Source organism: Hyperolius riggenbachi, chromosome 1, assembly GCF_040937935.1.
Source record: "Hyperolius riggenbachi isolate aHypRig1 chromosome 1, aHypRig1.pri, whole genome shotgun sequence".
Classification (NCBI taxonomy): Eukaryota; Metazoa; Chordata; class Amphibia; order Anura; family Hyperoliidae; genus Hyperolius; species Hyperolius riggenbachi.
The window spans coordinates 474,679,963-474,705,665 of record NC_090646.1 but is presented as its reverse complement, the minus strand read 5'-3'; the positions used below and the strand labels follow the sequence as shown (position 1 = coordinate 474,705,665).

The following is a 25,703-nucleotide window of genomic DNA, read 5'->3' as shown; positions in this document are numbered from 1 at the left end:
CGGGTGGCTGGGTTTGACACAGTTGGGCATGCAAGGGGCAGGGAGCGACAAGGCTACAGGTAACTCACAGTGACGCTAATGCCTGTGGCTCCCGGAGTCCTCCTCCTCCTCTCTGTACAGCAGTGTGTTCTGTAGCCACGCCCCCTTCCTCTCCGGGCTGCTTGTCACACATAGAGACTCTGCCTGTCCCGGGAGATTCAAGAGATCGCTTTTGACTCAGACTCAGAGATGTAAGTTCTCCTATCAGCGGGGTCCGGGGAAATACTGGGGAAAAGTCATAGACAATTAACTAAATAGTTATAAAGATATTAGCAGCCAGATAGCTGCAATAAAGATAAGCTCACCTACAGGAGGGAGGGGGGCTGTTGCTGATTATTTACATCTTTCCTCCCCAGCATGATCAAAAGCACAGCTTAGGCTACAGTCCTGGAAAAGTCTGTTTTCCTCCTCCTCCTCTTTCTACACTTTCCTCACCATCAGATTATCTTTCTGTCTTTAACTGCCACCTCTCTGCCATCTAGTGCTTCTTCGCCCCCCCTTTACCAACACTGACATCTTCTGCAGCACATTACAGACTGCATAGTCATGTCCCTGACTGTCCTCAGAGGAGCGCACAATCTAATCCTACCATAGTCATAGTCTAATGTCCTACCATATTATTATTATGTATTTGTATAACACTGACATCTTCTGCAGCACTTTACAGAGAACATAGTCATGTCACTGACTATCCTCAGTGGAACTCACAATCTACTCATACCATAGTAATAGTCTAATGTCCTACCATATTATTATTATGTATTTATATAACACTGACATCTTCTGCAGAACTTTATAGAGAACATAGTCATGTCACTGACTGTCCTCAGAGTAGCTCACAATCTAATCCTACCATAGTAATAGTCTAATGTCCTACCATATTATTATTATGTATTTATATGGCACTGACATCTTCTGCAGCACTTTATAGAGTACATAGTCATGTCACTGACTGTCCTCAGAGGAGCTCACAATCTACTTCTACCGTAGTCATAGTCTAATGTCCTGACATCTTCTGCAGCACTGTACAGAGTACATAGTCATGTCCCTGACTGTCCTCAGAGGAACTCACAATCTAATCCTACCATATTCATAGTCTAATGCTTTACCATATAATTATGTATTTATATAGCGCTGGCATCTTCTGCAGCATGATACAGAGTACATAGTCATGTCACTGACTGTCCTCAGAGGAGCTTATGATCTAATCCCTACCATATTTGTAGTCTAATATCCTACTATATTATATATTATGTATTTATATAGGCCCGACATCTTCTGCAACACTTTACAGACTGCATAGTCATGTCCCTGACTGTCCTCAGAGGAGCTCACAATCTAATGCTACCATAGTCATGGTCTAATGTCCTACCATATTATTATTATTATGTATTTATATAGCACTGACCTCTCCTGCAGCACATTACAGAGTACATAGTCATGTGTCACTGACTGTCCTCACAGGAGCTTACAATCTATTCCTGTGGGCCCTGATGCAAGTTTTACATGGGGCCCCCCCAAGCACTCTATACATAACAATTGATATGGCGCACCAAAACCTGCCAATGGCAACTACAGTGTCAGAGGTGCAAGAAGGGGATGGGGAACAGTGTGTTAAGGATTACTACTATTCAAAGCATCTATAGAAGTGATTATTACCAGCACAGGACCAATAGAGAGCTAATACTGTGATAGAGGGTGGACCCTTCGGGGCCCCTCTGGCCCAAGGGCCCCGATGCGGTCGCTACCTCTGCACCCCCTATTGCTACGCCCCTGGCCTAAGCTCCTCCTGATCTATGAGTATCCCTAACCAGTCCTCTGCCTTATGTCGGATAACCCTATCTTAACTCCACTGTGTCATGGGGCGGCTGGAGATAGTGGGCCTAGGGCGGTAAAAAGTACAAATCCAGCCCTGGCAGCAGCACCTTGTAATGTGTTCCCTGGCAGTGGAGACACAGACAGCAGGAAGAAATACATCAGCAGCAGGTGTAATGAAATGTGTGTGCGTGCGCCACTTCATGTCCCCCTATCGCCGACAACAGGGGCCAGGAATTCGCCTTCCACCCAAGCCTGGTTCATTTTGAAAAACGTCAGTCTGTCCACAGACTTGTGAGACAGAAGAGATCGCTTCTCAGTGACGACTCCACTGCCTGCACTGAAGCAACGCTCTGACAGTACGCTGGAAGGGGGGCAGGAGAGCACTTCCAGGGCGTACTGCGCAAGCTCGCTCCAGATCGGCAGATGCTTGACCCAATACTCCATGGGATCAACAGGGGCAACGCTGTCAAGCCCGCTGAAGGACCCCATGTAGTCAGCCACCATGCGGGTCAAGCGCTGTCTGTGACTGGAGGAGAAGGATGCTGCTGCAGGCACCTCCTCTCTAGTCCCTGGCAGCTCTACACTCATGTAGAGCTCGTTGGTCAGAGACAGCAGGTCTGTAGTGCGCATGCGCTTGCTGCTGGTGGATGCAGGCACCTGCTGCTGCCTCTGTGCTGGCTGGACAGTGGGGGTGGATGGCTGAGGGAAGGCTTCCTCCAAGCGCTCAACAAGGGACAGCTGCAAATCCCTTATTTGTTGCGCACGGTCTCCTCCTGCAGGCAGGAACTGGCTGAGCTTTCCCTTCAGACGTGGGTCCAGCATCATGCAGATCCAGATGTCCTCCCTCTTCTTCATCTGGATGACCCTTGGGTCCTTGCGCAGGCACCTCAGTATGTGCGCTGCCATTGGGAAGAGTCTGGCCACGTCTGCTGGCACATCATCGGCAGCCCCAGAGCCCACAGTGCTGTCCTCCTCTTCCTCTGCCCCCTCCACCTCATCCTCTCTCCACCCCCACACCAGTCCAGCTGCACTCTGCTGCTCCCCCTCATCAGCAGCAAGGTCAGGGACCTCCACCAACTCCAAGCCCTCCTCCTCAGAGGTGGCCTGTGAAGCTGCCTGCAGCTCCTGCTGGTCCAAGGCTGCCGCTCCCTCTTCCAGCAGTGCATACAGGGCCCTGTCCAGCACACACACCATGGGGACCCACTCGCACACCATTGCATGGTCCCTGCTCACCATGTTGGTGGCCTGCAGGAACGGTGCCAGCACTGAGCACACCTGCTGCATGTGCCCCCAGTCCTCCGTGGAGATGATGGATGGGAGTTTGGTGGCGGCACGCCCAGTTGCAGTGAGGGAGGCAACTGTTGCTCGTGCAACGTACTGGCTGACAGCCTGCCTCTGTTCAACCAGACGCTCCAACATCGCCAGGGTGAAGTTCCCGTGAGTTGGAACATCGAGCATGAGCCGGTGCTGTGGCAGGTGCAGCTCCTTCTGCACCTCTTCCAGGCTCGCTATGGCTGCAGGCGAGTGCCGGAAATGACGCACAACCTTCCTTGCCGCCTCAAGGAGTCGGTCCATCCCCTGGTAGGTCCGCAGGAACTTTTGGACTACCAGGTTCAGGACGTGCGCCAGGCAGGGGATGTGGGTCTCCCCTGCTGATTGCAGCAACCAGGTTTGCCCCATTGTCGGACACCACCTCTCCGACTCTGAGGCCTCTGGGGGTCAGCCAATTCCTCTCCTGCTCTCGGAGTTTGGCTAGGACATGGTTCACCGTCAGTTTGGTCTTCACCAGGCTGACCAATTCCAGCAGCGCTTGGCAGTGGCGGGGCTTCACGCTGCTGCTGAGGCGGGGGGTTTGGGCTGGTGTGGCGGAGGATGGAAGCGGATCAGAGGAACCTGCTTCTGTTCCGCTGACCCTGCATGGTGGCACCACCCACTGCGTTGCTGCTGCTGCTGCTCTGACAGTGCCCGATGCTGCTCCCCCCTCCTCACCCCCTTCCACCAAGCTGACCCAATGCGCGATGAAGGACAGATAGCGGCCTGTCCCAAACCGGCTGCTCCACGAGTCCATGGTGACGTGGACCCGTTGACCCACCACGTGATCCAGCCCTCTCCCGACATTGGCCATCACAGAGCGGTGAAGTGCAGGGATGGCCGTGCGTGCAAAATAATGTCGGCTGGGGATTGGCCAATCGGGGGCTGTACACATCAGGAGCGCATGCATGTCGCTCTCCTCCTGCACAAGGGAATAAGGCAGGAGTTGGGTGCACATAGCCCGTGCCAGCAAGCCGTTCAGCTGACGCACACGACGGCTGCTGGGAGGCAGAACCCTGACCACCCCCTGGAAGGTGTCGCTGAGCAGGGTCTGGCGACGCCTTTTGCTGGCACGGGAATCAGTGGAGGGAGCAGAGGAGGCCACTGAGGACTGGCTGCCAGAACAGGCCTCAGTGTCGGCGGCAGGAGTTGCAGAGGGAGAAGGAGCAGTGCGTTTCTGACGCATTCCTGCTGGTGCTGCTGGAGGAGGTGGAGGAGGGCGGGTGGCTGCTGCCGACGGTTTTGCAGTGGTGGCGGGTCTGCCACTGCCAGCTGCCTTCAACTTCATGAACTCCTCATGCTCTTGAAAGTGTTTCCCTGCCAGATGGGTTACCAGAGAGGTGGTGCCGTACGCAGAGGGCTCCTTCCCTCTGCTGAGCTGCTGTTGGCACTGGTTGCAGGTGGCATACTTGCACTCCACATATGGCAGGGTGAAAAAATTCCAAATTGGGCAGGGGAAGTTTCCCCTTCGGCTGGAAGGTGCTGCTGCCACTGGTCTCCCTGTGGTGGTTGGGGGGGGGTTCTTGGAGCGGCTGGTGGTGGCACTGGCAGGACTCGTCTCTGGATCAGCACGCTGTGTGGTCTGCATACCACGCCCACCTGTGATCCTGCCCATGCCTGCGATGCTGATCTTTCTAGCAAGGCCCACAGACGCATCCTCCTCCTCCTCCTCAGAGCTGATGACATCCCCACTCCCAGGATCTGGCACCCAGTCTCTGTCCTTCACCCTGTCATCATCCTCCTCCCCCTCCACAAACATGTCCTGCTGGGATCCCACAAACTCCCCTTCTGCATGCATGGGCGGATGGACAGTCACCACTGTCTGACTGTCCAAAGCATCATCCCCCAAAGTGCCCATGAGCATTCCTTCCTCCTCCAATTCTGCCGCAACAGCACTCCATAACCCCGCTGTGCTTGGGGATAAGAAGGTGCTGAGTGACAGGGTGTTGGTGTTGCTCGCTGGGGCTGGAGAACTGCACTCCTCCTCCTCCCTAGGCAGTGCTGGGCGGCTGCTGCTGCTCTTGCGAACAGGAGTGGTGGCGGGGGTGGAGGACTCGGTTCCAGAGCTAATGGTGGCCTGCTCATCCACCATCAGTTCCACCACAGAGTCTGCGTCCTTCTCCTCAATAGGACGTCTACGACCTGGCGGTGGGAGGAACATCTGCGCCACACGCTGCTGCTGCTGCTGTGTCTCTGCAGCGTGACTCCCAGCTGTTGGGTGGCCAAGGCGTCCACGGCCAGTGGCTAATGGCAGAATAGCCACTGGTGCAGGCACAGAACTGCGCATGGTGGTGGTGGTGGCGCGGCTGCCACGCCCACGACCTCCTCTCTTGGCGATGCCCTTGCTGCCCTTGCTGCCCCTGCCCAAACCGCGGCTGCCAGTGCCAGACATCGTATATTTTTATTATTATACAAATGAAAAAAAAAAAACGTATGTATGTAAAGGCGGGTGGGACAAGTGGGGTACTTTAATTGGGTGGGACTGGTGGTGGTGGGTGTGTGAGGTGACGGACAGGTGTACTCTACAGCAGAGATTGGTGTAGCGCTAACGAGAGAGTGCGCAGTGTGCAGACGTGCACTGCGCACACAAAGACCCTAGGTAAAGCAGTGACGGACGGTCCCTATACACAGACTAGAGTACACTACAGTACTAACTACTAAACAATAGAAGAATCTAGCTAAACAATAGAACAGGTGTGACTAGATTACAGAGAGCAGATACAGGACAGGTGTAGCAGTAAATCTGGGCCTTGCTAACTACAAAATAGTACAATAATAATCTGTCTAACACAGAAGTACAGTAGAGTAGGACAGGTGAGAGCACAGGTAACTAGAGACTAGAGCACAGAGCAGGGCAGGCTGCCTTGCCTAGGCACAGGGCCTAGCTGCTGGCTGCAGCTGCAGCAGCACCACCAGTGACAGTCTCCCTCCCTAATCCCTAATCACATAAACTAAACTGCCTGAAATACAATCTATCTACAATACAAAGCAATACAGTTGAATATCAAGTGTTGGAGTGTAAAAAGCAAGCAAGCAGGACGAGTGAGGCAAGATGGCGTCCACTTTTTATAGAGGGGGGCTTGGCCAGGCTCCCCCTCGGTGATTGGCTGCAGTCAGACGGCTGGGAGCCCTCTGATTCACTTGTGAGGACTCGAGGTGACGTCTGATGTGACGCTATCCGGGCGGATGACGCTATCCGAGCTCGGATAGCTCGGATATCTCCGAATAGTTGATTGCTATCCGAGTGCGCTCGGATAGCACAGCCCGGGTAGCTAATACAATTCCAGCTCGGTATTCGAGCTCGAATAGTGAAAAAAGATCTAGGATATCTGAGTATCTCGGATATCCTAGCTCGGATGAGCACCACTGCTGAAAGCATTTAAGTCCATACTGAAAACCCGGAAAGTCCAAGAGTAGGTCCGCACACCAGCTTTTCAAATAAGCCAAAGGTAATTTTATTCCATCATAATGTGTCAACACTATGTATGACAATTGTTTCGGGGCCACACAGGGTCCCCTTCCTCAGATACGTGCAGACCTTTTGTCTGCACGTATCTGAGGAAGGGGACCCTGTGTGGCCCCGAAACAATTGTCATACATAGTGTTGACACATTATGATGGAATAAAATTACCTTTGGCTTATTTGAAAAGCTGGTGTGCGGACCTACTCTTGGACTTTCTGGAATGCTACTTGATGTTGCTTTGCATCGCTGGTCCAGCACCCATACACAATACGGTAAGGTGTGCCGCTCCTGATCCAATAATTATACATACTGAAAACCCACCTGTTTAATTTGGCATTTATGAACGCCTTACAACGCCTTCTTCTGTAACACAATCCAGCCTAAATCCCTGTATTGATCTGAGACATATCTATGTACTTTGAGTCCTATGGGAGAAAAGTGGTCTACAAATGTTTTTGTATTATTATTGTATAGAAAAGTGTTATCTAGGTGGTTTGAGGTACACATGCCTTTCCAGTCGAAAAGCCTTCCTCTGTTTTTCTGACTGAAAAATTCTATGCCATACTGTTAAAAGTCTTTTCTTCTATGCCATACTGCCCTTCTATCACACCATTGTGGGCAGATGTCAACAAAGCCATTTGTAAAATTTTGGAAGTACCCTTTAATTTCCCCCACCCCTTACTAATCTCATTTTGGTCTATACATAATCCCCTGGACTCATCGTAAAAGAATATCCTACTTACTATGCACCACTAGGTAAGGAATATTACAAAACTGGGGAACCTCAAATGTACCTACACTCACTCATATTAAAGCCATCATAGGTGGAAAACTTATTTAGGATTAAAGAACCTCCCAGTACACTTTTTCCTCATTAGCTGGATTAAAACTTCACCCATATAATAGCCTATGTGATTATTTTCCTATTTGATTCTGTCTCAATTTAGTAGCCATACACTTCAGTTCTGTATTTATACTAATTTATTAGGATGATGGTTGAGCTTTATTGTCTTTAATTTTTGTCATTCCCTTTTTCTTATACAATTATATGTTACACTTGTTATAGAGTTACACTCCTGCTTTGTTGATTCATAAGTGCTTGGATGGATCATCTTTGGTGTGGGATAATCTTGCACTCTAGTACTTACTATCCAAACAATTGCCTCTCACCAGTCTTTTCGGCTATTTTTCCTCCTAATTGAGACTCTCACATTTAGCCTGAGCAAGCAGTAGGCCAGTCGCCCCTGCAGAGGCTTGCACACGCTTATACTTAAAAAATCTGCTATGGTCTAGAGTTGATCAAATTTAGAACTGCCAATCTATGAGTTCCTCTGAAATTGTCCTATTTAAGTAATGGTTCATACAGTATTGAATTTAAGTATATTGTTTCTCTTTTTCCTACGTTGGGTACTAATTAGTAACAAATTATTCTTGTAATCAGGGGCCTAACTAGGAATCCCCGGGCCCCCCTGCAGAAATTCTGAGCGGGCCCCCCCACCCCCCTGGGGCCCGCTAAAGACAGTTTTTGGGGGGCGGGAGGGGTCGCAGCATGAGGGGAGAGCTTGGTGGCACATCGGTGGGGAGAGTTGGCGGTCCTTCCCTCACCTCAGGCTCTCCCCTCTGCAGCGGCAGATACATACCTTCCGTGCGTTCCACGGATGTTCCTCTCTCTAGCTTCTGACGCGACTTCCTGTTTAACAGGAAGTCGCGTCAGACACTAGAGGGAGAAACATCCACGCTGGAGCGCACGGAAGGTATGTATCTGCCGCTGTCCCGCCGCCTGCATACACTTTATTCAATGCTGGAGGGGAGCGCAGAGGGGAGAGCCCGAGGGGAGGGAGGGGAGGGGAGGGAGGGGAGGGAGGGCCCCCCCCATCCCCACTGACGTGCCACCAAGCTCTCCCCTCATGCTGTGACCCCTCCAGCCCCCCAAAAACGGCCCTGAGCGGGTCCCAGGGAGGGCCCGGGCCCCCCTGAGAGAGCATGGGCTGCATCCCCTATTGTTACGCCCGTGCTTGTAATGTTACTCAAGCTACGCCACTACTAAGTTTGCATTCCTTTAGCTTTAAAAATTACAATAAAATGATATTAAAAAAAAGATATTTTGCACATACATGATAAACATGTGTATGTACATGTACAATGACATTCCTACATAATACTAGGCTGTGTTACATTTTTATTATTTTTCTCACTGAAAAAGTTAAACTATTAAGTATGCAAATGACAGTTTCTCTCTAGTCAGGACCTAGTTGGATATCATATAACCCTCATTGATGACTCATTACAGCCATAAAACTCTTGACTGGTAGAGAACAGATTTTGATTGTAGGCAATAGATACAAATAAAAGTGTATAGACCCTAAAAAAAACTTTTGTCATTCAGCTGAGACAATAAAAAATTAAACATATTTTTTAGCTTTAAAAACAGAAAATAAAACTAGGGGATTAAATAAAGTAATTTAACGATGCCCCTACACTGCAGATACACTGGTCAACATAGCCAGCAGATGGTTCCGCTATGATCATTATCTGATCAGAGCGGAATCTATCTGCTCAATTCCCACCACACACTACACACAGACTTTCAATTGATTTCAACATGAAATCTTGAAATCTTGAAAAATCTGTGTGTGCCTGCCGGGTTCTAAACCAACCCCCCGGGCTGCGCGGTTCTCACCTGTCCTGGTCTCAGCTTCTCCCACCAGCTGGCACACACAGAAGATGGAGCAGCCGCTGCCGAGACAGGTGAACAAGTGATTGTGCGGTGGACAGGTGAGAGTAGCTTTGTCGATCATCGAATTGCATACCACTAGCAATGGGCTCACAATGCGCTGCTCATTGTACAAAATTTTCCGACTGGACTGATCAGGCCAAATGCTGTACTGATTTCATACTGATTTGATCAAAGCAATCAAATTGGCCGTAAAACAACTGGAGAAATCGATGAGTGTATGGTCTTCTTTAGGAGTAGGAGAATATGTACAATTGTTTATCTCTTCAGTTCAGGTTGGCTTTAACCAGGTTACTAATTTTTGCATATAGACTACCAAAATTTAAAAAGGTACCAATATATAGTTACAGTGGCATAACTAAGAAGCTGTGGGCCCCAGTCAAGTTTTGCATTGGGGCCCCCCAAGCATGCTAAGCATAACAATTGATACGGCACACCAAATCCAATCAAGGACAACCACAGTGTCAGAAGTGCAAGAAGGGGATGGGGAACAGTTTGTTAATGATCACTACTATTCAAAGCTTCTACAGAAGTGATTATTACAAGCACAGGACCAATCAAGGAGCTAATAATGTAGTTGAGAGAAGGGCCCCGATACGCCACTGTATAGTTACAATAATGTATTTTAAAATGGTATCAACAGGGCCATGAATTTGAAAGCTCTCTTAAAGGGACTCCAAGCAGTGCAGAAACTATGGAAAGATGCATATCATTTTAAAGAGAATCTGTATTGTTAAAATCGCACAAAAGTAAACATACCAGTGCGTTAGGGGACATCTCCTATTACCCTCTGTCACAATTTAGCCGCTCCTCGCCGCATTAACCACTTTCGGATTTCCCAGACGCATAACTACGCCCCTATTGACTTAATTAGCGGATCAGGGGCGTTTATAAACGCCCCTGCCGCTATTGTGCTGTGCGGGCGCGATCGCGCGCGTGCACGCGCGCGCTCCCGCGCGCCCCCGCTCCCGCGCGCCCCCGCTCCCGCGCGCTCCCGCCCGCGGGTGCGCGCCCCCGTGCGTGCACGTGCACGTGCACCAGCTTCATTTATTTCTGGGTGGGATTGATGAATGGGAGTAATTACTCCCATCACCAATCAGATGCCTGTAACCATGAATGAGCACTGCTATAAGCCAATAGCAGTGCTCATTCATTTGTGAGGTTTACAAACAATGTTGCCAGCACTTAAGAAGATACAGTTACCTTGTAATCACTCCTGAGAGGATTACAAGGTAACTGGATCTTCTTTTCTTGTAGTCTGACTGCCACCTAGAGGATTTTATAAATATACCAGGACTTATAAATAAATATACCAGGACTATATACCCCTGATCAACCCTGATTAACCCTGATCAACCCTGATCTAATCCTAGCCTCCCTTGCTTTTTTTTTATGGTTGGAAATATAGAAATAGTGTATCTTTTCATTTTTTTCTCTTTTTTCTTTTTAAAATGCATAGAGAATAACATTATTACTAAAATAAAATATCACCCTTGAAAAGCCTAATTTGTGGCGAAAAAAACAACCTATAGATCATTCACATGTGATGAGTAGCAATAAAGTTATCAGTGAATGAATGGGAGGAGCGCTGAAATGTAAAAGTTGTTTTGGTTTTAAGGGAAGAAAACCTGTGATCCTGAAGTGGTTAAAAGTGGTTAAAAACAGTTTTTTTTAAAGTTTGTTTATAAACAAACAAAATGGCCACCAAAACAGGAAGTAGGTTGATGTACATACACGCCACATGGTACACGCACCTCATACACGCACCTCCTGGTACCACATACACGCCACATGGTACACGCACCTCATACACGCACCTCCTGGTACCACATACACGCCACATGGTACACGCACCTCATACACGCACCTCTTGGTACCACATAGAAAGTACATCCATACACAAGCAGGCTGTATACAGCCTTCCTTTTGAATCTCAAGAGATCATTTGTGTGTTTCTTTCCCCCTGCAGCTATCTTCCACTGAAGTGTCAGGCTGTTTCTTACTGCAGAGTACAGACAGCTCTGCCTGTATGTAATTCCTCAGTATGTGAAAGCCCAGCCAGCTCAGAGGACGATTTATCCAGCTTGTAAAAGATAAGAGAGAAGAGAGAAGCTGCCCTAATCTAAATAACACACAGGCAGTGTGCATAGAGGGGCCTGGAAGGGGGAGTTCATAGCAGAACCACAACACTGAAGAACTTGGCAGCCTTCCAGACACAGGCTGACAAGTCTGACAAGAGAAAGATACATTGATTTATTACAGAGACAGTGATAGTATAAAGTGCTGCAGTTAGCCAGAACACATTAGAATAGCTTTTGGAACTTGTAGGATGATAAAAAACAGGATGCAATTTTTGTTACGGAGTCTCTTTAAAGCTCTCTTTCTCCTCTTTCCAATGATATATAAACCGCCGCCCTACGCCTTTTAGTTTTCGCTATCTTCGTGATTGAAATTGCTGCGGCAGCAAATAGAGAAAACTAAAAGGCATAGGGCGACGATTTAGGGGTCGTCAGAAAGAGGAGAAAGAGAGCTTTAAAATGATATCCATCTTTCCAAAGTTACATTGTATTACACAGGGCGACTTTTTCCTAAAGTCAGCAGCTCCATTCAGCAGAAAAAGTCGCCCTGTGTAATACAATGTAACTATGGAAACATGGATACCATTTTAAAACTCTCTTTCTGACGACCCCTAAATCGTCGCCCTACGCCTTTTAGTTGCCGCTGCAATTTCAATCACGAAAATAGCGAAAACTAAAAGGCGTAGGGCGGCGGTTTATATATCATTGGAAAGAGGAGAAAAAGAGCTTTAAAATGATATGCATCTTTCCATAGTTTCTGCACTGCTCGGAGTCCCTTTAAAAGCACAATAATACAGCAAATACAATGCCAAACTGGTTCACGTTCCACGGTTTTTAGGATTGAGGTTCCTGATATTTTTGACACGTGATATATATCTTTTTTTTTTCAGTACAATCTAGGCTTACTTTGGATAATATTTTTCTCCCAAAACTATTTTATAGTCATTTTATGTGGAAAAATTAAATGTAAATTGAAAAAATTAATTCATGGAAACATTTTCATTTTTCACCCTTCCTAATTTTTACATGACACAACCCACAATTATAAAACACATTAAAATAAGTTCTTTGGCCCTTCCCGGGTAAAATGATACCACTTATGCTATACCGTATTTTATTACTAGCTGAGCGTGTGGTGGACTGTTTTGCTAGGGCAACAGTTTTGGGTCCATAGTGCTGTATAGATGCATCGCTAGGCAACGGCAGAGCGATATATCTGTAGAGCAGTGGGGCCCCAATCTTTCGCCCTAACAATCACATCTGATCGCTACAAATGGTAGCCATTAAAAGTTTATAATTATAAACAGGTATAGGTATTGCAGGGGTTAATAATGTGTTAACAGGCTAGGCTGGGGTTAAAGGACTTCTGAGGCCAAAATGACAAAAATGACACTTTACCTTTTTCTCAGCAGAATCTACGGAGGACGCCCTCCGCGTCCTCCGCTCCGTTCCGCCATCAATCTAGTCCTTTTAGTTGCCCCAGGGCTTGTCCCGACCCCACTGAACGGGTCGTATCGTCATTCCACCCCTAAGATGGCCGCTGCCTTGATCCGTGGCTGCGCAGTATGCTTTGCCGCGAATGCAACTGTGCAGTCTTTAGCCTGCCTCCAGCCGCGCCCGACGTACGCTTCAGGAGGATGCCGGGAACCACTACGCGGCTCTAGGCGGGCTAAAGGCTGCGCTGTCGCACTCGCGGCAAAGCTTACTCCACAGCCGCGGATCAAGGCGGCGGCCATCTTAGGGGTGGAATGACGATGCGACCCGTTCGGTGGGGTTGGGACAAACCCTGGGAGAACTAAAAGGACTAGATTGACGGTGGAACGGAGTGAAGGACGCGGATAGCGTCCTCCGTGGATTCTGCTGAGAAAAAGGTAAAGTGTCATTTTTGTCATTTTGGCCTCGGAAGTCCTTTAAAAACTAACTAGTGATTAAAAAAACACTTTTTATTTTATTGGGACCATGTCCTGGAGCAACAAGCAGTTAACACAAATGTTGTAGTCAAATGCATGAGACGGCACTACCTTATATTTATAGCTCAAGCTTGTCAATCCGTACAATTAAATGCAGTCTAAAGGTGGCCACTAACTATACAATTTGCTGAACGATTGTTTATGAACGATTCTTTGTATGAATTATTGGAAATAACTGTTTGGGACCACTATTGGACAACACTCTCCTAACCAATTCAATCAGATTTATCAGATCAATCTTAAAATCAGATTGATTTCATTAATCTGATTGGATTGGTTTGGAGATTTTTGTCCATTAGTGGTCCCAAACGATAATTTCTGATCGTTCATATGAAGAATCGTTCATAAACAAACATTTGGGCAAATTGTATCGTTAGTGGCCGCCTTTACATATGTATTTACAGTATATCTTCATGAATCACAAACAGTCAATAGAAGCACATTTTCAGCTTCCAGTGAAAACATTCAACTATATAGGAGGACCTGATGGAAGACTATTACCTAACATCATTGCCAATCATCAACAAGCATACCTCTTTTCAAATCACAAGTATTCCACCTATATGTCCTTTTGGACCGAGCATAGACGCCCATGCCCTTACTCTCAGATACTGTACAAAAAGGAGTATTACACTGAATTCACACCATGGCAGACAGATTTTGTTGAGGAGGTGGATTCCACCCACACATCCCCATCTGTGATTTTAGGTAAAAAAAATATTAAAACTTGTTTTGACCCGTTCTTTAAAAAATTAAAGGCCACTATAAATGAGAATAAAGGAAAATACCCCAAAATATGGTCCCCATTTGCAGATAATTATTAGGTAAATGTAAAAGGCCCAAGAATTCTAACACCCTAAATGACTAACTTTACCTCAATTTGTTCAATAACAGTTCTATTGGGAAACCTCAAATGAGCTGTTAGCTTCTTTTGAACAATTAAATTCATAGCATTGCTGCATAGTAGTGGTGCTGAAATTATTGGATAATCAGTTGACTGACCATTTGTTATGATCATGGACAAGTTATCTACTGTATTTTGGTGTTGGCATAGATGGACTGCTTCTATTCTTTCTGGTCTAGCCACACGCTGTGTACTAACCACGTTTTGAACATACATCACAAATCTGTTGCAGGCACAGGAGTCAGATTTAGATCTTAGTGCTGTTTTCACAATTTTTGTAGTGTGCTTGTGTTGTGAATGTTGTGAGTGGATGACAGACCGGCTGTCAATCTATGCCTTACATTCCATCAGCAGATGATTTCAGACATGGCAGTGAGTCACTTTTTTTAAGGGAGGGACAAATTGGTTTAAAGAGGCGCCCTGGTGTGTGATAAAAGCGTTGAAAAACAGTTTAAAATCAACAAAAATATGAGGTAGCTTACCTTAATGACAAAAAATCTTTAAGGTACAAAAGATTTTTATTAGTGCAGGCAACGCGTTTCGCTTTTCGTTTTTTGTTGCAATTCTCTATCATGTAGTGGTTCCCCCATAATTTCTTTAGGGGTAAATGTGGCATCTATAAGGTTCCTGCGCTCCTCATTTGTTTTACTGTAGTAAATTTAATGTGTCATTCTGTAGAGACACACACTGACCGAATAAATACCAGGGCAAATACTACACACACTATGTCTTTTTAGACATAGTGTGTTTGTCTTTTTAGACATAGTGTGTGTATTTATAGTTTGTCTTTTTAGGCATAGTGTGTGTATTCTGTAGAGACACACAGATACAGGACAATTATATTGCACTTTTCTCCTGGTGAACTCAAAGATCTGCAGCCACTAGGACGTGCTCTATAGGCAGTAGCAGGGAATCTTGCCCAAGGTCTCCTACTAAATACTGAACAGGAAGTGTCAAGATTTGTACCCAGGTCTCCCGTGTCAGAGGCAGAGCCCTTAACCAGCACACCATATCCAACCACCACTATGCTGTACATAGTGCTAATTTTGCCTAATATTTCAAAATATGTTTTATATCTGTACAAAATAATTACAAACTTAAAACTTAAAAAAACAAGTATTTTGTACATAAACTCCATTCAAAAAAAGGCAAAATTCTTTCAATTACAAATACATTCAATATAGCTAATACAGTGACAACAAGCTGAAGTAAAATATTTGACACATGAAAATATCATATTAAGATATTTCTGTTTGTGACACTGATCAGTTCCCTTGTTTATGTTACATACTATTTTAATTGGATTTTATGGCCATGTCTGTAGAGATCTTGGGTAAATTCTCTAATGATTTCTGTAACTGAGAATTAAACTATAAAAGATTAATGCTAATTAGAGCCTTTCATCACATGTATGTAAATGTTCACAATTTCTGCAGTTTACATGCAGGGCTGGTACTGGACTTTTTGCTGCCTGAGGCAGATTTTGAGGATGTGCCCCCCACCTAATTTGGAATGATCTCAAAGCACCCAACAATTTGCTCTGCTTAAATTAATGTTCTCACATGACATGCTGCAGCTCAGCACAAGAGCACACTGACTGGCTGTGAGTTTGTGAGTCTCATTCTCTTCCTATTAGTGTAAACACAGTACAAAAATTCTGCCCCTGTAATGCTCATGAGAGGCCCTGTTTACATGTCAAGATTGGATAAAATTTACTTTTATTCTGTAAAACACAATTTTAACAATTTTGTACCATTAGTATTGATCTACAAAAATTACAAACTTCATATTTTGCTATTTGCAATTATAAATTCTGTTATGAACTGAAAGGGTTTTACACTTACCAAATTATGTAACTGAAAGAACAATAGTAAGTTAATTGATTTTTTTAGATTGTTTGTTAATTGCCTAATAGGATTTGTTAATTTCATATACATGCTTATATGTGAGTCCTATGGACTTGCTGCCATGGCTTGAATTCACATTTATGGAGATGTTTTGATCTTTCATCTGAAACAGACACTGGGGTCTCCCAGATGCCTTTGCTGTGTCATTGGTGAGCAACAGACATCTTATTTATCAGCTACCATGTTAAAGCATATGTTGTTGATAATGTACATCCATGTAGGTATAGTCATCTCTGTACATGCTTGCTATGCTAATAGCTATCAGGTATCTAATAAATATGAACAGTGTAGGTATTCCCCGGTTAATGAACAAGATGGGGACTTCCAGTTTATTCTTAACCTGAATCTGTTCATAAGTCAAAACACTGTGCAAACTCTGTCTCCTGTTCCTCCACTATGCCCATTTTTTTAAGTCAGTTTAAGATTACCAGAAGTACTGCCTCTGCCTGTGAAACATGAGGTTGTGAGTTTGATTTCTGGTTCAGAAAGGAAAAAAAAAACATTTTTCTTTGAATTTTTTAAAATTATTTTTCTCCAAATCTACAAGGTCCTTTTGAAAAAAAGTTTCGCTTGTCTTTACAATGTCACATTTTCAGGTTGTCCATATTTATGAGTCTTTCATACTTTGGGTGTTCATAAGTCGGGGACTAGCTGTATAGAAGCAAATTTGTCGACAAAATAATTTTTATGTGTCAAATCAAATGTGCTTGTTAAATTACCTCAGAGCTTTCCTCCTGCACTCTGTAGATTCAGATGGTGGAAGACCATGCAACCCACAAGGATGAAGAATAATAGAAACCTGACAAAGGCAGAGTTTTGTTTCTTTAGCTGCACAGTCCACCTCCTTTCTCATTCTTGTCAAGTTTTAGTCATGAACAAAAGCTTGTGTTAATCACTATGGGCTTGATTCACAAAGCCGTGCAAACTGTTTAGCACGGGTGTGCTATATGATAAGTCCTATGTCAGCAAAGCTTGCAAGACCTCACTTTCTTAACAGGAAGCTCTTCAATACAGGTTTCTTCCTTCTGTAGAAATGGATACACTGCTGTAGGCAAGCAAAGTTGTAAAAAAAAATAAAAATTGCAGATTGGAAAATGCAGTGAAAATAGCAATAAAATCAACAATTTGTGAACGCATTTTTTTAAATATAGTGTATCAAAAGGAATTCACAAGTGACATGCTTTTTTTTCAATGTCAGTTTTAATAGTGTGGCCTTTGGTGTTTTTTACTTCCTTAGAATTTATTTTTATGTTGCTTTCTTCAATTATTTAATTTTATAGAAACACTATTTAAAGATATCCAAAGGAAAACAAAGTTGAGGGCATTTCATCACTACAAAATTACTTCTTCATTTCAAGGTTGATAAAAAGAAATGTGCATTGAGGGTCAAAGTTATTTAAAGATCTGACATTCTGGATCTTTAACCTCCTTGCCGGTCTAAAAAATCCGGCAAGGAGGCAGCGCCGCACTTTTTTTAATTTATTTTTTTTAAATCATGTAGCGAGCCCAGGGCTCGCTACATGATAGCCGCTGAGCGGCGGCATCCCCCCACCCACTCCGATCGCCTTCGGCGATCAGAGTATGCAGGAAATCCCGTTGAGAACGGGATTTCCTGCAGGGCTTCCCCGGTCGCCATGAAGACGGGGCGGGATGACGTCACCGACGTCGAGACGTCACAGGGAATCCCGAACTGCCCCTCAGCGCTGCCTGGCACTGATTGGCCAGTCTGCGCAGGGGTCTGGGGCGGGGGGGGGCGGCTTGGCACGGCGGGTAGCGGCGAATCGGCGGCGAGCGGCGGCGATCGCGTACTACACGCAGCTAGCAAAGTTAGAGATGAGCGTAATGACGTAATTACGATTTCCCGAAATTTCGCGTAATTAGTGTAATTACGATTATGGCCGTAAGTACATAATCGTAATGAAGAAGGATTTCGCGAAATTTCGCGTAAGCGTAATTTTCGCGTAATTTTCGCATTACAGTGGGTATTACGAAATTAATGCGTATGGCCATGCTCCCAAGCGGAAAAGTTGACGCATGGATCAATGTTAGGTAGCCGCCGACTTTAAGGGTTAATAGCAAAGCCCCCTTAAATGCTAAGAGCCTCACATTTGAAGAATATATTAAGGATATCAGAAGGAATAAGAGGGAATAAATGTTTTCAAAAAGACCTTATAGTTTTTCATAAAATCGATGTTAAAGTTTCAAAGGAAAAATGTATACATTTAAAAACCCGCCGACTTTAACGGTTAATAGCAAAGCCTGCTTAAAGTTTAGGAACACCAAATTCCCAGGGTATATTAAAGGGAAGGTTCAAGCAAAATAAAAAAATGAGTTTCACTTACCTGGGGCTTCTACCAACCCCATGCAGCCATCCTGTGCCCTCATAGTCACTCACTGCTGCTCCAGTCCCCCGCTGGCAGTTTGCCGACCTCGGAGGTCGGCGGGACGCATTACGTACATTTTTACGCATTCCCGCTAGTGCAGGAACATTAACACATACATTTATACGCGTTAATGGTTCAATGCATACATTTTTACGCATTTTTGAACCAGTAATGCGTAAAAATGTATGTGTTAATGTTCCTGCACTAGCGGGAATGCGTAAAAACGTACGCAATGCGTCCCGCCGACCTCCGAGGTCGGCAAGCTGCCAGCGGGGGACTGGAGCAGCGGTGAGTGACTATGAGGGCACAGGATGGCTGCATGGGGCTGGTAGAAGCCCCAGGTAAGTGAAACTCATTTTTTTTATTTTGCTTGGACATTCCCTTTAAGGGGATCAGTGGGAATAAGAGGAAAAACATTTTTTCAAAAAGACCTTATAGTTTTTGAGAAAATCGAAAGGGGAAAAATGTCTTTTAAATGCGGAAAATGTCAGTTTTTTTTGCGCAGGTAACAATAGTGTATTATTTTCATAGATTCCCCCAAGTGGGAAGAGTTTTACTTACTTCGTTCTGAGTGTGGGAAATATTAAAAAAAACCGATGTGGGGTCCCCCCTCCCAGACCTCTTTAACCCCTTGTCCCCCATGCAGGCTGGGATAGCCAGAATGCGGAGCACCGGCCACATGGGGCTCCGCACCCTGACTATACCAGCCCGCATGGTCCATGGATTGGGGGGTCTTGGAAGGGGAGGGGCAGCCAAGCTTTCCCCTCCCCCTCCGAGCCCTTGTCCAATCCAAGGACAAGGGGCTCTTCTCCACCTCCGATGGGCGGTGGAGGTGGAGGCCGCGATTTCCTGGGGGGGGGGTTCATGGTGGCATCTGGGAGTCCCCTTTAAAAAGGGGTCCCCCAGATGCCCACCCCCCTCCCAGGAGAAATGAGTATAGAGGTACTTGTACCCCTTACCCATTTCCTTTAAGAGTTAAAAGTAAATAAACACACAAACACTTAGAAAAAGTATTTTAATTGAACAAAAAAGATAACCACGAAAAAAGTCCTTTAATATTCTTAATTAACCATTAATACTTACCTGTCCCTTTAAATAAATGATCTCTCGCAATAGCCTCAGAAATGTTCTATCAGTACAATGTAACAAAGTTATTACAATGTAACAACTTTGTTACATTGTAACTACGCCGCACCCGACGTCACTCGCCGCTCAGCCGCCGCATACACTTACGCGTCCGTGCAGGACGCTAAGTCCCCGCCGGCTCCCGCTGTCCACCCCACCCACATCTGTCACCCACATGTGGGTGACATGTGGGTGACATGTGGGAGAGGCGGGGAGGGCAGCGGGAGCCGGCGGGGACTTAGCGTCCTGCACGGACCCGACAGAGCTCTGAGCTATATAGCTCAGAGCTCTCTAAGCATCTTTGAATTTGGGCTCCAAGGAGCCCCATTGGTCCTTAGCAGACCAATGAGGTTCCTATAAATCAGAAGGACGGCAGAGCCATCAGAATTCGCATACCACTATGCGATTTGCATAAAATGTATTTAATAGGAAATTTGCATACGGTTTTGGTATGCGAATTTTCATGCGAATTCGCATAAGATTTCGCATGAAAACAATGGAAAAGTACACAGGCACTGCCATGGTTAAATGTGCATACATAGTCATCCATGCGAAATGGTATGCGAATTTGCATGAAAATTCGCACAAAACCGCAAGCGAAATTCGCAACCGCATGCAAATTTTTTTCTCTGCGATTCCCACCGCACAAGTGGAATCGGGCCCTTAAAGATTTTCCTGAATATTTCTAACATTCTAACTATGTTGCTCCATGACTTTGATTCTCTCTTCCATTTCTTGGTCCGATTTTTTTTTAACTTGTTATGTTTATGAAGGCCCAGTCTGGGTAGCAACTTTTTTTGCTTCTTTGAGGTTTGTATTCCTGGAATAAAAAAGCATGTCTCACAGTGGAGCAGCTTCTGGCAGGAGGGAGAGGGACAAGAGCAATGTGCTCGGGGGTCCATGTTCTTTAAAGATCTGACATTCTGGATTTTTAAATGACGTTGTGAACACCTGTACACACACATGATTATTGACTAAAGTGGCTACGAATGACTGGCTATGATGAGCTTAGTAGAGTACATGTAGATATGTTAACTTTTACTTACAAGGCTCCCTTCATTTTGGTTCCACCATACATAATTATTTATCTTTTGATACCTTCCAAATTTTTTACATTCTTCAGCCATCCACTCTAGTCATCTCTTCACATTTGCACATACAGAATTCTGCAATTATTTCTCCTCTTTTATGGAACTTCCTCCTACAATCTGTTTAGGACTGACTCTCACTCACCCTTGCTATTAAAGTACCTGTGTGTGTGTGTGACAGCTGCACATTTGTAATACCAGTCATTGCATAATTGTATACACTACCTGTGTGACCGCACGCTGTGTAATATACCAGTCCATGCATACCTGTTAACTGCACCTGTGAGACAGCTGAACATTGTATTGTAATACCAGTCACTGCATACCTTTCACTGCACCTGTGTGACTGCACATTGTATTAGTCAAGTCAGTGCATACCTTTCACTTCATCCCTGCCCCCCGATATGGACAAAATAAGTAGAGGCAGAGGCAGAGGTAGACCCAGAGGCAGGCCACCCAGCAGGTCTGTTCGAGGTCGTGCTGACGTCATTTCGTGCGGCCCTGGACCAAAGTGCAGTGCTCAGAAGAAGGCACGTCCCATCAACTCCCAAGATTGTCAGGACGTGGTTGACTATTTAACACAGAACACCTCATCTTCCGCAGCCACCAGCGCTACTACAAGCTCCACGTCCGCTGCATTTGACACTTCACAGGAGTTATTTGGTGGGGAATTAACTGATTCCCAGCCATTATTGTTACAACAAGATGAAGACGCTAAGCAAGTTACACCACCTCATATGTCTGCGTTAGGCAACACTATGGACAAAAGGTGTGAGCTGGACAGTCACTGTTATTCTGTCATTGAGCTACCTCAGCTTGGCGACCATATGGGGTTGAAAACCACTATCACCTGCACTCTGGCCATGGGGCGCACCAGTCCAGCATGGCCGTCACTACACAAACAGCTGTTTGCGGTGCGTTACGCAGTGAGTTTGGTCTGTCAGTGTGAAGCAGTACACTAATTACACTCCCTGATTGATGTATACACATGCAAGATGTTTTAAAGCACTTTAGGGTTTCAATTTAGCATGCAATGTGATTTCTGCTCTTAAAACGCTGCTGTGCATCAAATTCATATTTTTCCTCGGGACTTTTGGCATGTATCCCACTCCTCCATGCAAAAACTCAGATGTTAGACCCCTTGAAACATCTTTGCCATAACTTTTGTAGACAGCATAAATGTTTCTAGATTTCAAAGCTCGCTTCCCTATTGAAATCTATTGTGGTTCGTGAAAGTTCACATGAACCAAACTTTTGCGGACGTTCGCGTTCGAGGTTTGCAAACCAAAAATCGGAGGTCGAGCCATCTCTATGGCTCTCAAACAAATTCTCCAGGCACAGTAGTCAGGGGATTTGTGTTCAGATACTTGTGCTCTTAGTCAATTCTTTTTTGTTTTCTCCTAGGAGATCATTTTTCATCTTCTACTTCAAATAACTTTTCAGCACTTAAAAAAAGTACCAAAAGTAAGTGAAAAAGTACTGTCAAAATTATTCAAAAAATTCTCGTTTGCCGGCAGCTTAAAGGCATTTTATTAATTAGGTGTGACAATTTCACTGAGGAGAAGACATGGAGAAAAAGTGAACTGGATAAGAGTCTTGGTGACAAATGAACAGCACCAATGGCTCCGCTCTGAACCAGTATAAGCTACTTGTACAACAAACAAAAAATTGAAAGACAATATTGTGATGCACAAACAATTACTACAATATATTTTTTATTACTGTTTATTAATTGTTTTTTTTAATTCCTTATTATTATGCTTTAGAGACTTAACTTTAAAAAGATATGAATACTGGAAATCACAGTGGAACACAAGAGTTTATCCTTTTAGGTTTCCCAAGCAGTACAGAACTGCAATTACTCCTATTTGTGGTCTTTTTAGGTTTCTACCTCTTGACTGTCTCTGCTAACCTAGTCATTATTGTAACCGTGACTCAAGATTTAAGACTTAGGAAGATCCCTATGTATATATTTTTGTGTCACTTTTCTTTCCTAGAAATGTGGTATATCACATCTACTGTGCCAAAAATGCTGGTAGGCTTTATGACAGCCAGCAGCATCATTTCTTACAAAGGCTGCATCACTCAGATCTACTTCTTCTTTGCATTAGGATTCACTGAGATCTTCTTTCTCGCCCTCATGGGGTATGACAGGTATCTGGCTATATGTCATCCACTACGCTACAGCACCCTTATGACAACCAAACTGTGCAGTCAGATGGCAATGTGCACCTGGATTTGTGGCTTTTCTTGCAGTTTCTTGTTGTTTATTCCTAGCACTAGACTTTTATTTTGTGGTCCAAAAATCATTAACCACTTTTTTTGTGATTTCATCCCATTGCTAAGCATCTCCTGCAATGCAATTTGTATTGCAGATATGATTTTCTATGGCTTGGCATGGATTGTTATAATGCATTCTTTTTTATTTACAATTGTTTCTTATATGTACATAATAAAAACAATCTGCAACCTTCCATCTCAGCTGGGTAGAAGGAAGGCCTTTACTACATGCATCTCACATCTGACAGTTGTCTTGACCTTTTATGGTACAATTATGTTTATGTACATTCGCCCAGTGACACAATACATTTTAAAGTTGGATAAATTTGTGTCTGTGTTCTATGCTGTTGTAATTCCATTGCTCAACCCACTAGTGTACACACTTCGAAACAGAGAGATCTCTGATGCTATGAAAAAAATGTTTGCATGTGGCCATAGGCTTCTTCATAGATCTTAATTGCATTTTTATGTGTTAAGTTAATATTTTAAAACATGAATCTTAATATCATTAAGCACTGAAGATGGATGTATATAAAGAACATGTCTGGTTGGAAAAAAATGGAGATGTTATTTATGCATAAATACAGGTATGTAATAAAAATATGGAAACTGAATGGTTAGGATTCAAATAGGTAATAATGGTCAATTGGTAAGTGAATGAGATATATGGTATATGCCCCAGCCAAACCCTATAAAAAAAAAAGTGCTGATCTGTGACCTTTAGCTTTCACTGTACTAATAAGGTCAGTTTTGCTCAGTGAATATCTATAAAGGACATTTTTGGAGGGTGGAGAATGTGATTTTGATTAAAGTGAGGGGCTTATTGGTAATGTTTTGTTATTGGAGCTTAGTACAGACAGGGTCTCTCAGGCAGGGTAGGATTATTTTATAACTGTGATGTAATGTTACACACACATCAGTTATCATTCGTCATGATTGGGGACCTTAGGGTGGAATCTGGAAGCCGTAGCGCTGACGTCATCGGATGTCCTCCGGGCTGTACTGCGCAGGTGCAGTAGTTCTGCACCTGCGCAGTACAGCCTAGAGGGCATCCGATGACGTCAGTGCGACGGCGTGAGGCGCATGTTGGAGAGCTGAAGAGCCCGACCTGGAAGCCGGCCTGGTCAGGTCAGGTGCACCACCGGAGAAAACCGGGAGACTGCGGAGCGGCACCGAGGGCACATCCTGCCTGCCACGGGCTGGAGGAAGCCCCAGGTAAGTGGATTTGTATTTGTATTTTTTTTAATTACACCCTGAACCTTCCCTTTAAAATTTAAAACACATACAAATAAGAAGTAGATTTCTCCCAGAGTAAAATGAGCCATAAATTACTTTTCTCCTATGTTGCTGTCAATTACAGTAGGTAGTAGAAATCTGACATTACCGACAGGTTTTGGACTAGCCCATCTTCTCATAGGAGGGGTTCTCATGGTTTTCTTTATTTTTAAAAGCACTTAGTGAATGGCAGTTGCTCTGTCCAACTGCTAAAATAGTGTGCAGCAAGCAGAGAGGCTGGCCAGCATCTTTATGTAAATCTTTTTCAGGGAATGTCTGTACAAAGAATAAAGGCCATGCTGAGAATCCCCTATGGAGAGATGGACTAGCCCAAAACCTGTTGGTAATGTCAGATTTCTACTACCTACTGTAAGTGACAGCAACATAGGAGAAAAATAATTTATGGCTCATTTTACTCTGGGAGAAATCTACTTCTTATTTGTATGTGTTTTACATTTTAAAATTTTCGCAACACTACCTCTTTAAGCAAGAATATCTGTCTCATACAGATACCCTCTCACTGGTAGACAGATGGGAAATAAAGTTACCCTTAATGATGGCGTTGCAGCAATTGCAACTGAAACAAGCTACAGTCCCCCTCCTAGTTTCAGGGACAGTGACTCTGGGTTCCTGACCAATATCAGATTTGCTCATCCAATTCTTAACTGTCCTGCCTCTGCAGTACACAAACACAGGCGTACCTTTGAATAGTTTACTGTAAGTGGGGTCTTGACCCAAGATTGGCCAGAATTTCCACACCACAGAAAGGACCCGCTCAGACAAATGATTATAATTTCAGATAAACGACACCCGATTAGACATGTGTTTTACCTTTGGAAGTAGTAAAGAGTGTCTGTCGATGCCCCTCACCTTCCAACTGATTTGTCGAAGGACATGCTCATCAAACCCTTTCTCTACCATTTTCTTAATGAGACTCTCTGATGCAATGGCATCATCCTCAATTTTGTAGGAGATATGACGCGCCCTCAAAAATTGCCCGTTAGAGATTCCTCTTTTCACTGACGACGCATGGAGACTGTCCGTCCTGAGTAAGTTATTCCATTCCATCGGTTTCTGAAACAATTTCATGCTCAGCTGACTATCTTTAATAAAAATGGTTACATACAAAGAGTTGATGGATTCTGCTGAACACTCAGCTGTGAATGTAACCTCTTGTCGACCGTGTCACGCCGATGGGCGTGGCCATGGTGGTAGCCCCAGGACCGCCTAACGCCGATTGGCGTAAAGTCCTGGGGCTCTGTTTTGCAGGAGATCGCGCACAGGCTGCGCGCGCATCTCCTGCTTGGGGGGTAGAGCTCCGCCCCG

General features: G+C 44.8%; 1 protein-coding gene across 1 annotated transcript in view; it reads right to left on the bottom strand.

Moving 5' to 3' along the window:
* Positions 1–25,445, bottom strand: part of LOC137527577 (olfactory receptor 12D1-like) — a 33,503-nt gene extending 8,058 nt beyond the window's left edge. Inside the window, exon 1 of the mRNA XM_068248211.1 lies at positions 25,248–25,445. Within this exon, the coding sequence (XP_068104312.1) occupies positions 25,248–25,445 (198 nt within the window). The remainder of the gene's footprint in view (positions 1–25,247) is intronic.
* Positions 25,446–25,703: the final 258 nt, after the last annotated feature.